Here is a 13,240-nt window from a genome sequence, read left to right on the forward strand (position 1 = left end):
TTAATTTCTATATATATATATATATATATATATATATTATATATATGGTCACCTACATTTCATCAAAAAAAAATGAGCAAATATCTAATTTTGGTTAATTTTCACAATCTTTTTCATATTTTTCCATGTAATTTTAGAATTGTTTGTGTCCATCTATTCGGAAAAAAAATAAAATAGAAGGAAATCATTGGTGTAATACATTTATCTCTAATTTTGACATACCAAATGGCCATTCTTTTTTGTTGAGTATATCTATTTGTTTTAAGTTCCTTGAAAATAAAAAGTGTGTTTAGGAAAAATTGCTAATTGTACTTATATCTTTGTTGCTCATTCAAGTTTCTCATTCTAATTTAAATAGATAGAGATCAATGTTCAAATTCTTTATGCTTGTATCTTTGTTGCTGATTCATGTTTCTCATTCTAATTTAAATAAATAAAGATCAATGTTCAAATTCTTTGTTGCTGATTCATGTTTCTCATTCTAATTTAAATAAATAAAGATCAATGTTCAAATTCTTTATGCTTGTTGGATGAGTAGAATGTAAAAAATATACAAAGTAACTTCTTGACTTAATATTAACAAATATGTTACATGCCATTACACATTCTTCAACCATACATATCCATCATCTGTAGATTAAAATGTAAATTATATGCATCACAAAAAGGTAATACACTAAACTATATGCATCACAAAAAGTAATACACTTGAATTTATATGGTTCAAAAATCTTATTCTCTTTACATTTTAAATGAAAATTTTTCTTTATCCCTTATGTTCTTTTGTGATACTAACTGCGGTCCATTTCTATTTCTTACTGATTTAAATCATATCATTTGTGGTTTGCTTGCAATGTTTAAAATAATATATCTGATTAAAAGTATTTTTTAAGACTTAATCCCTTAATTAATTTAGGTTATTATGATGAGGAAAATAAATACTGGAAACTTATTCTGAGGAGCAATATATATAACATGTTACAATATTATAAGGCCACTTTTTCATACTCAGTGCTTTATTCCATATTCACAGCAAAAAAATAACAAAAGAGATTATTTTCAAAATAATATTTATCTTATTCTTTTAGAAAAATAAAATACTCTAGAATGGAAAGGAGCCTCATTGTTCCACTAACGCGAAACCTTCCAAAAGTAAGTTCATTCTTCCAACTTCTCAAGCAACCTCATTATTCCACTGGCAAAATACCTTACAAAGATAAACGTATTCTTCCAACTTCTCAAAGTCTCCTATGCCCTCATTCTCAAAGTCTCATGTCCCCTCAGTTCTAAGAATCAAAATTGAGGATAAATAAGCAAAATTTACACTCTCCCTTTTGAAAGTGTGTGCTTTTTCTACAAATTGTAAGAGCTCATCATCAAATAAGATCATTTGAATCCTAATATCCTTTATGTTCGCAACTAAGGATATTATTATTAATATGAAAGCTTTCCTTAAATCTTTTATTATGTCTATTAGTCATTTCAAAATATATATTAATTAGTTAATTTTAACTTTGATAGTTAAGAGAAATATTATTACGTTATCTAATGGTGAGATATAACATTTTAATCTATAATGCATAATTTTTATAATAACCCCAAAAAAATATTGTAATTTAATAAGAAACTATTTCTTGGATTTTATAATAACCCCGAAAAAAATATTGTAACTAAATAAGAAACTATTTCTTAAAGATTACGACGTTATTTCGTTTACTGTTTTTACATTGAAAAATATTTTTATTCGACATTTGAAAGAATTATTTTGTTTGACATTTGAAGAACTACAGTAACAATCATGAACGACCTGTACGATTCCCATGCGAACCTCTAGTTGTGCCAGAGATTGGAATCGCTTAACGACTTCTTGCAATCATATACAGAGCAAAAGGCCTGTAAGGAATTGAGGAGCAAAAGGATTGCCGCAGCTACGAGAGATAGTAATTGCCATGACCCGAATATATGCTCATTCACAAACTCCACCACAACAACATTCCATTTTCTATTATAGTATCTCCCCAAATCCTCTATAACATTGTCCAAATATCGAACCTTCGTGAGACGAACGCACTTACCCATACCGTTCCAGAGGTTCGCAACCTCTCTGTCGCTCTGGAGGTGGTTCGAGAGAATTCCGCTCTCTCTCAACAATCTCACGTCCTCTTCGGTGTCGATAATCCCGTTCATGAAATCCGTGTATCGCGTAAAAACCATCGCCCCGGGAGCCGCCGAAGCTTCGTATGCGACTAGATTTCTCAGGATTACCTCTGTGTTGCTGTCCAACTTTACTTGTGGAAGGTAAAGTGTGGCAGTATTTTCGTCAAATTGTATCGTGTTCAAATCGCCGTTTGTAGGAGCAAATTTGATTCCTGCAGAATATAAATCATCAACAGATGGAATCGCCAGTTCGTCTCGTGTGGGCGGTATGATCTTCAGCGATGATTCTTCCCCTTGTCCCTCCTCCTCAGTTTTGGTGGCATCTTTATTGACAACAAATGCCAAGGCTCTTTTCAACGCACTCAAAACAGGTAAGTTCCCAACAGTAGAAAGAAGACGTAAGGGCAACTTCATCACGAGTCGCGCAGCCCTCCCGGTAAGCGCTCGCCGAATGAACATTGTGAGAAATCGAAGGGGTCCAACATTTAAGGAGGAGAGAGCATTCCATAGCGAACTGAAGGCTCGTTTAAGGGTTGACATGTCCTCTGTAACATGCCCCTCGTTTCCTTCATCGTTTTGAATTAGACTTTCCTTGCTGATATCGGGAACGATAGCGTAGTACAGCACCTCCAGGAGGTGGCCTCTCTCTTTTGTATGGGTCTTCAAATCTTCGGGCAGTTTGAAGCTGAATGGCGATAATTCTCGGCACACAAGCCTTAGCAATTTGCAGAGCCTCTCCTCTGCCTTGATTTTACAACCCAACTGCAACTCCAAAAGCTTTTGCAATACAAAAAGCGGCAGCTGATTTTCGAGCATCATCAGATCCCTCAAAACGGAGTTGTGAGCAGCGCTGGTGCCCGTCGGATGTAACACTAACCCTAGTTGCTTGATGTCCACGTCTGAGGTTTCATCGGCATGTCTGACATAAAACTGCAAACACTCGAGAAGGAAGGCTGCGTTGAGAGCCATGAGCCACGCCAAGGTTTCTTCTTTATAGTCGATGAATTTGTGATAGCAGCTCCGTATTTTCCAATCGTGCTTCTTAAGTTCCTCCACAACCACGGACTCAAATTTGAGACCGTCCATTCTTTTCTGAAATCTACGGGCGACTGCAAGTTTGTGGCGCTCCATCTCAAACAACTCTGATCTCCTGTGGTGATGGGGGCCAATGGAAATCGATTGAGGAATGTACGCTTCCGGCTTCGCTGCCAACAATTCTTTCGGGACATGAAACACCGACATAGAGAACTTCACTTCTTCATCTTCTTCTTGCTGTAGATCCATACTTCTTTTGACCTGAACAACCCAGCTTTTCTCATCGATATTCAGTTGAACATCGGTGTTGGATTCCATGTTTGGGAGTGGCAGAAAATCAACCAGAGGAAAGCAAGGAGAAAATGTAGGACATACGACATAGGTAAATGACTGCGCATCTTCTTATGGAGGCTATGTGGTCAATGAATAGAGAGGTCGGAGGTAATGAGTGAGCCGTTTTACAAAATTTCCTTCACTTGCACTTAAAGATAAAGAACAGATGAACTTTCTTTTCAATGACCAACCCCAAGAGATCCGTTCATCGTCTTTATGAACACCATCTTCATATGGTTGTGTTTCGCTGTTTTAATTTGGCAGCCATGTGCGCATATGTTTGGTGCGTCTGGTTGGATCACATTGTGGGGCTGGGGATATTCAGGCTTTTACCGCACGCGTTTGTAACGGAGTAGAGATCTTCGTAGTTGGAGTAGTGTTTTGTGGTTTTTTTTGGGGCAGCATACTTGAAATCAAAGTATATAATTTAATTTTCAATTCCAACATCCCAAACATATTTATCAAGACCTATGGCATTTTACCAAATCAAAATATAAAATACTCTAACCTAAAATAGTCAAGGTCTCAATAATTATAACACATTAAAAAGCCAATGGCATTCACCTTGACAACATTTATCATAATTACTAAATTTCTTGTAGGTTGGAGTAATACTTTTTTTAATCTTTTATCTGCATTAATATTGTGTTTTTCTTTAAATGGATATGTGATACTTCTTACTCATCAAACCATTTTTATAATGGGAAATTCTTTGTCGTTAAGAATTTAGAGTTAAATGATGTAATATATCAATCACAAGAAAATTACTAAACGTTTGTAAGTACTTCACTTATTTGGACATTGCCAAAGATAAACCAAATCTCAATTAATTATCCTTTGTTATTAGTTAAGGGTCAGCCCCAAGTTGAAAAGGAAAATAAGATGGTTGTTCAAATGAGATATTGTTCTCCCTCCACAAACATCCCTAATATGACTTTTATCTCCATCAAAAAAACCCTAAACCTTAATACAACTTTTATCTCCATCAAAAAAAGCCCTAAACCTTAGAAGTATCTATCCTAAATCCAACTAAAATTTTGTTTTTTCTTTAAACCTTTTGTAGCAAGTTTCTTCATTGTTATTTTTGTTCTATGCAACTTTTGAGACCTAGCTTCTATTCTAGTGTAACCATATATTTGAGACCTAGCTTCTGTTCCACTGTAACCATAGATGCCAAAATCCAATGTTGAAAGGATAAAAAAATGATCTAAGACTGAGATTTTTGTGAGCTTTGCGAAACATTCCCAACAATCTACACCACCAGGTGTGCTCTACATAACCCCTTTCATTGTCAATATATACTCAGCGAGAAGTCAATCTTCGAAATAATGATAACGTGCGCAATTCTCAAATTTGATATATGGTATATCCGTTAAAGGTAGGACAAGAATAATAATATAATTTAATTTTTTAAGCGAAACCAGTAATCTAAATATATATAAAACTTAATTGAAATTGTTATAAATTTGGGATTTGCTTTTAAGAGAAGCGCAATTAATGCATAAATTTTCCGGGAACAAACAGATTTTGTTGGATGGAAAAAAATACAGACCTTCCATCGTTGTAATATATATATATATATAAATATAATAATGAAATAAAATAAAAAACATATTTTATAATATTTAGTTTATTCATATTAACAGTTTACCATTTCGTAGATTTTAATTTATAAATCTTAAATGGCTATAGATAATTTTTCCTTGAAGCAAATGGATTTTACCATGTGCCGAGTCAAGCAATGCTTTACTTTCCACTTGTTTATAGTAAACGATTTTGTATCATTGTGGACAGTTGTCTTGGGGATTACGGTTTACATTGTTTCCCTAGGTGATACTTTCTTTATGTTTCACATGATTATACGTGGATGGATTGAAGTGGTATTGAATGAAGTAGGTAAAGGAATTCGTCATATAGGTTTTTAGTAGGGATACATAAATTTTACTAGGTATATATTTATGGTATGATTTGTCATTATTAAATGGATGGTGTATGATAGATTTGACAAATAACTACACATGAGTGATATTATAACATATTAATATTTATTTAAGAGATTAACCATTTTTAATAAGAGGTAGGATTGGAGGGGTGGTAGTTTGTCGAGATGAACATTCTAACGTATTTGAAATATTGAAAATACAACCAATAATAATGCCACATAGCACACATTATGATAAGACGTCAGTTTGCTCAAAATTCATTCTAAGAGGTAAGTAATTGTGTTAGGGGATTCATGGGTGAAAATTAGACTAATAAGAAATAAGCAAAATCAGAAACATGTAAGAAAAAAATTATCAGAATCTTTATGTGAGGTTACCAACCATAAGTAGACAGTTTGATTCAATAACAGATTTTCATGTGAACAAAAGTTTCCATTTTTTGGTTGATAAACTAGCCAACGCAGGAGCCAAGTAGAAGTTTCGAAAATTAAGAATAGAGGATGGCGTGCTTTCTTTTCGTCCACTATGATGAAGCCCATTGAAAATGTCAACGGATCGTGCTACCCACATATCTTCTCTAGCACGGGAATGCTCATAATCCTAAATTTGGCGCACATAAGGCAATTCGTGAGAAATTTGGTGCATTTAAGTAGGTGGATAAGAGGGAAAAGTAGACAACCACACATGTAAGATGTCGATAACATTGTTAATGTGCAAGTTTGTAATGAAGTATTTCAATGGGACTTTGATTGCAGCATGGAGCAGGATAAGGGCATTGGCCAACGTATGAATATTGAAGGGACAAGATGGAATTTTATTAGCACAGGACGAGAATGGAATTTCCATAGGTTGCATGAAATAAAGAGATTGAGGAGTGATCTTAGAAGGGAATACACGGTTAATGCTACAATCATGGTTCTGGTTGGCATTTTGGATACACTAGTCATTCTATTAAATCTAGTATGAATTTCTTTTACGAGATATCGACTAGATCATGAAGCAGGAACAAAGAAATAAGATTTGGAGGGTGTGTGAACTCTGAAGCAGGTAAAATTTTAAGGATGGAAAATTATTTTGAAGTTTAAAAACATTGGTGAATCTCACTAGTTCCTAATATGCATGCTATATAATCTTTATTTTTGCATTTGAAAAATTATACAAATTTATAATGATTTTATGTATACTCTCTATATAATGTTGGTGATGATTAAGGTAAAATATTTTTTTAATGTAAAATTTGGGCGAATCATTTTTATAAAAAATGAAAATTAGCGAATCATTTTTTTAGAAAAATCATGGAAAACTAGCCCACCTAAAATTTTCCATGCTCTGAAGGGAAGAAATGGAATTATAATAGAGAAGGACATGAATGGAACTTCCACATATTGTATGACATCAAGAGATCATCTAGTGGTACTAGGATAGTATAGTTTTTTAGGGTGGCAATTGTGATCGTGGGTGTTGTTTGTGAAAAGAGAGACGTTAGAAAGGTGGAAATACACTCAAACTAGCACTATGCGACTAAAAGGAAATATTTGGTTGATATCACTAGGAAATCAAGTAGCATTGGAACTCTTCCAGGTGGGAAGGCGAAAAACCAGGAAATTTTACCATCTACACTAGTGCAAGGAAGTGTGTAGCAACACACAATCTAGCAAGTAATAAAGGACCAAGCAGGTCAAGTTTTGGCTTTATAGGAAAATCAAACAATGGGTACCACAAGGGTAGTAGTGGAGGCTCCAGTAGACACTCAGGAAGAAGGAAAATAAGGTTGATGGTAAGAAAAAAGCACCCTAGAGATTAAGAGTGGAATTGGGACTATGAATGCTACTAGCCTACATGCATAAGGAGAAGCCATGGAGCAAGGAAACAATCTACTAGAGACCTACGAAGGAAACAAGTAGGAATGATAAACACTCGTTTGAACTATGTTTTGTTCTAGCTTTTTTATCTCACTATTATTCTACAAGGTTTGCAGAAGTAGAATAATAGGTAGAAGTAGAAAAAAAAGTATAGGCTTAGGGAAGTATTATCATATAGCTCAATTTTGTAAGACTGTTATTTTGGACTATGTCTCCTTGAGATGTACTTTATTACTAATCTTCAAGTCAACTTTTAAAATATAAATTAAAATAACTATTCATGTGAAGAAAACCAACATTTCATAAATAGTAAAAAACCAAATCAAATAATCGGCCAACTAACCAATTTATGGCTACTCAGTCAATTAATCAAATTAAATTATGTTTTAAGACTCCTATTTAATTTCAACTACACTAACAATGCCTAAGTTTTATCTTTGAAACTCCAAAAACAATTCTTCCCAATGGTTTGGTGAAGGCATCTGCTAGCTAATCTCTAGATCCACAAAATTCAAGAGATAATGTCAACATTGTTGACAAGCTCATGAATGAAGTGATAACGACTGTCAATGTGTTTTCTTTTATTCTAATAGGCATGGTTATTTTACAATACAATTGTTGAATTGTTTTCACAAAAGTAGAAGTTGGATCCTACTCCACATGTAGAGATATTTCAAACGTCTTCTTATTCATATTCCACAATATGATGTTTTAGTAGCTACTAAAAACTATGCTTATGTAGAAGATATATATAGAAAATGGGTAGTATCTAAAAATCTCATTAGATCAAAGTTGCATCCAAACAAAAAGCATGTCCTAAGGTTCTTTGCTATCATCAATATTATCAACAAAGTTAATTTTTATGTATCATGTAAGCGTGTTCTCTTAACAACTTGTTTATCACAATCCATAATTAGTTGTACCTAAATATACCTCAAAATTCGTTTTTCAACATTGAAATGAGAGTTATTGGGAGATTCTATAATTATAAAAAATGTAACTAATTGTATACATAACATCTGATCTAGTTGTGGGAAGTTACATAAGGTTTGATTATATTTTATATAATGTTGAATCAATTACTAGTCATTCAACTTGGTTGCTCAATTTTGTTTGTGTTGCAATAAATGTTTCAATTGGTTTACATTTGTGCATCCTAAACCTCTTAATATATCAGTAGAATACTTTTCTTGACACATGTATCAAGTCATCAATATAAAGATGAACAATGAGAATCTTACCTTGCTAATATAATTTGAAATACTAAGTGCACTCATTATTGCTTCTATTGAACCCTTTATTGAGTTAGCATGATTTTATCTCAATGTGTCAAAGTCTTTGAGCTTGCTTCATGCCATACAAGGATTTCCTTAGCTTGTACACCTCTTCTTCTAAACTTCTATTCAAGAAGGTTGACTCTAACAGACCTTTGACATTTTCGTCTTATCTCAACCTATGTTAAATGCTCAATTTCATGCCAGAAACTCATAGCAAACTATAATATATAAATTTCCCCCTTTCTAGGGATTTTTTACCTAATACTTTACATAATCTTATGCATACTAAAATGTAGAATATATGCACATACATGTTTAATATAACTATCATTTCTCAATTAAAATATATATACATTTTATTAACACATAATTAACATTTGCAAGAGAATAAATTCAAAAAGTAATACTTACCTTTCTCTAGGTCAATAGTTTGTCAACTTGAAGCTTGGTCCTTGACTCCATTTGGCATCACTATCAACTTGCCTAATAACCTAGTACATACCAGGAGGAAAAATCCACCAGCCAAGGTACCAATCCCGACAACCTCTAACCAACAGTCACATTTCTTCTAGAAGTTCCATTACCCTCATAGGCCTTACATGACTCACACAACTAAGATACAAAGCTTGACAACCCCCATCCAATAGTCCTATGGTTTCCATGATTTCCAATTCGGGACATAACTTCTAGGACACCATTTCAAACATTCTCACTATTGGGAATAATACAAGGTGGTGGGCGGGGGGGGTTGGGGTTTGAACCAATATTTACAAATCATTTTTTTTTTTTTTGATAATTATATTTGTATACAGTGCTTCAGTGAAGGGAACCTGTGTGTGCATGCAATTGTTCTTAAGGAAACTATCGCATATCCAGAGAACTTATGATTCAGTTAATTCATCATATGTTGATCTTTTAATCAATGCATCAGTACTTTATTAAACATTAAACATTAACCATGTGTAGTAATAATGTTGGCTTTATGACACAAGTGTTGTCCTTGATGGAAACTCACTCAGAGGTTGATACAGGTGATGGCAACTTAATCAGAGGACAGATCTTAGTACATCAGGTCAAGAAAGAGATATACGCAGGCTCATTATGACAAATCAGCATATACACGCGGGTTGGACCTGTCGAAGACGCGTATGCGTATACACGCACTTTCACGCAAGGAAAAGCACGTACATGTGGGAAAACTTATGTCTTGGTCCGTGGTAGTTAGTCCTCCGTATTTGAACCTATGGTTTTGGACCATGATGTCTTGTCACAAGTATTGATCCCAAGTATTGGGCCCATGGTATTGCTTTATTATGGTTTTGGACTGTGGTATTGAAAGAAGCCTAACCTATATAAGGAGAAGATCATTAGGCAAATGAGATAAGCAAGGAATGGATGTCTGACGAAGTGGGAAGATCTAGTATTGTTGGTTATCTGGTTGTGATGCTTGGCTAAGGTTGGATATGAAAGTGAAGGTATCAGTAATTATCTTTAGATCTGTACGTGGGTTGTCTCTAGTGAAAGCGCGTATACACGCGGTTTTGATATAGTCAAGTAGCGTATGCATTACGAGATTTGGTGTTTCAGGTTGCTGTTGATTCTAGTGGTTGTCGCAGAGTTCTGGGCTCTGGTTTGTGTTCTGTGTTTTTGATGACAGGGTTTCAGTGATTCAGTATTGGGTGATTTAGAGATTTATGATGCAAGTATAAGTTGATTATTGTATTGCAGCAGTGATTGTTTTGTACTCATGGATCCAGTCTGAAAATTTATGAAACGTGGTCCCTGAAGAAACGAAGGTTGTAGCCTTCTGTAGGTCAGCACCTACGTACTAGTATATTAGCTAGTACAAGAGCTAAGGGGTTGTAGCTCCCTTCCAGAAGTAGCTGGAAAACGAGAGAGGGTTGTAGCCCTCTGCAGGTTGAAGCCTGTGTGCTGGTAAAGGACTGCACCAGTACATTGTAAAAGAAGTTTCTTATTAAAGGAAGAAAGAGATGAATTGCAGCAGGTGGTTTTCACGACATTGGGTTTCCACCTTATATCTTGGTGTTCATGTGTGCATCTTATGTGTGATGATCTGTTCTGTTTTACTGCACCTGATTATTGTTATTATGGTTAGTAATGTTCTGATGAATTTACTGAAGATAAACTAACTGAATTATAAGATTATTGCATATACGCTAGTTTCATTTAACACAGTCGCGTATATACGCTGATATACTGAACTGAAGCTGCATATATGAATCTGAGTATGAAATTGAAAAGTATCTGATTTGATAATACTGATTCACCCCCCCTCTCAGTATTATTTCCAACAATTGGTATCAGAGCAGGTCTTTCAGAGGTAGCTTGATCGCTTGAAGGAAAAGATCCATCAGAATGACTAATCCAAAAAGAGAGGCACACATCAGGCCACCAATCTTTGACGGGAACAATTTTACCCACTGGAAGATAAGAACCACTGCATATCTACAATCACTTGGAGCAGAAGTTTTGGGAATCATAGAAGGAGGATACAAATTCCCATCAGCAACTCCTACAGATGCAGCAGAGAGAAAGCAATATGAGCTCAATGCCAAAGCTGTTACTGTCTTATTGGGAAGTTTGACACAATCAGAATTTATGAAGGTCATGCATTTCAAATCAGCTAAGGAAATATGGGACAAAATCATTCTGAGCTACAAAGGAGATGATCGGGTAAAAAGAGCAAAGCTTCAAACTCTCAGAATCTGGTATGAAAATCTTAAGATGCATAGTAATGAAAGCATAGCTAATTATTTCCTGCGTATGGATGAGACTGTAAATTGTATGAGGGATCTGGTTGAAGAATTTAAGGAAGTTGTCTTAGTTGAAAAGGTTTTGAGATCTCTGTCTGCTAAATTTGATTCCAAAGTGTCTGCGATAGAAGAAAAGGAGAATCTGCAGAAAATCACCATGTCATAGCTTCACGGAATCTTAACTACTTTTGAAATGTGAAAAGAGGGACCATCAGAAGCCGCATTCGAAGCGCCAGGATACATGTCAGAGGAAGAAGATGAGGTAAATTTTGTCAAGAATCTTGAACAGGGAACTGGACAGTTCAAAGGTAAGCTACCTTTCAAATGTTTTTCATGTGGTAGAGTTGGTCACTATGCTGCTAGATGCCCTCATAACAAAGGAAAGACGTCTGAAGAAGGTAATAGAAGCTATTATACCCATGTTAAAAGTAATGACTCATTCAATGGTAGTGAAGACATTATAAGTCTCATGGCATATGAAAAGAAGAATGCAGAAACTGAGGAACTTACCAAATTAAACGAAGAATTGGAGACAGTAACCAGGGTAAGGGAGAAATTGTAGGATATAGTAAATGATTAGAGCATAACAATTCAAAGACTTGAACCAAAGATCCTCTCTCTAAAAGAAGATCTTGAAAAATCAAGAGAGCAGAACAGAGAAGCTCTTGAAGATCAAGAACATGAAGTGATCAAATAAAAGCAACAAGTGGAAGAAGGAAGAAAAGCTGAAGAAGACCTAAGGAATCAGTATCTGGAAAAGGAAGAACAACATCAGGTTGAGGTAAATATCTTAAAAGGTAAATTAGAAGAAAAGGATAAATTGTTGCGATTTCAAGATAGTACTAAGATTTTGGATGACATTCGTGGTAGTCAAAGATCCCCTATTATCAAAACTGGTCTTGGTTTTTACGAATCCATTGAAGGTGAATCTAGCTCACAAAGGTGTGGCAAGAAACTCTAATGAGAAATCTGAAATGCTCAACAAGGAACAACCAAGAAACGAAATTCCTCAAGGAAAATCCTTTACTCCTAACTATGGAAGTGATAGACGATTATTTCCTCCACTGAATAATATTGAATGTTATGTATGTCATAATCTTGGACATGTTGCAGCCAGATGTAGAAGTAGAATGGTTCAAGACCATCACAAAAGATCATCGTATCCCAGGTATTTCAGAGGATATTGCTTTGTCTGCAATGCATATGGACACAAAGCAATTGATTGCAATAGAAGGAACACGAAATATGTAAGATGTTATACATGCAACAAACTTGGACATAAAGCAAGGGAATGCAGGAGCAAATTTCAAAATTGAAAACAAGAGGACGATACATCATCACAGTTCCAGGAATTGAAGAAGACAGAATTAGAGACAGAAAGGTATGACATAACTCAGTTAGCTGACATAACAGACACAGGGGAATCTGAAAGTGAAGAAATTTAGTATTCCATCTTGCATACGCTGATATAATGAAGATAAGTCGCGTATATGCGCGAGTTACAGGCTGCAGAGTCGCGTATATGGAGATCAGAAAGGGCAGCAGAACAGACCCAGGAAATGGTTCGGTCATGGTTGGCTCAGGCTCAGGGGGAGCATATACTTCAAATAATGCATTGTTGGCATTATGGTTAGAAGTTGTTGATAAAGTCTATGAATCTAAATGAGACATCTTGTTGTTTGATCAAAGGAATGGTATTGCACGCTGATGCTTATGGTACAGATCATATATGATGAATGATAATCATGGTCTTGAATGAATTGCTAGTCTTAGAACTTGCATCTGCTCAGGGGGAGCATGGATGGATTGATACAACTTGGCATATACAAAGGGGATCTCAATCAGAAAGTTGAGCATGT

The 13,240-nt window shown here is 35.0% G+C and overlaps 1 protein-coding gene across 1 annotated transcript; it reads right to left on the minus strand.

Annotated features, from left to right (window-relative positions):
• Positions 1–1,830: 1,830 nt before the first annotated feature.
• On the minus strand, positions 1,831–3,510 carry LOC149193014 (putative UPF0481 protein At3g02645). The gene has a single exon (XM_089407178.1). The coding sequence runs from the start codon at positions 3,508–3,510 to the stop codon at positions 1,831–1,833; it is 1,680 nt and encodes a 559-aa protein (XP_089263304.1).
• Positions 3,511–13,240: the final 9,730 nt, after the last annotated feature.

Source organism: Pinus tabuliformis, chromosome 2_2 (assembly GCF_031772625.1).
Source record: "Pinus tabuliformis cultivar Carrire ecotype Pingquan chromosome 2_2, CPIR1, whole genome shotgun sequence".
Classification (NCBI taxonomy): Eukaryota; Viridiplantae; Streptophyta; class Pinopsida; order Pinales; family Pinaceae; genus Pinus; species Pinus tabuliformis.

What these genes read in the sequence shown, in the direction of transcription:
- LOC149193014 (XM_089407178.1), bottom strand. Translation starts at nt 3,510, where the DNA reads ATGGAATCCAACACCGATGTTCAACTGAATATCGATGAGAAAAGCTGG.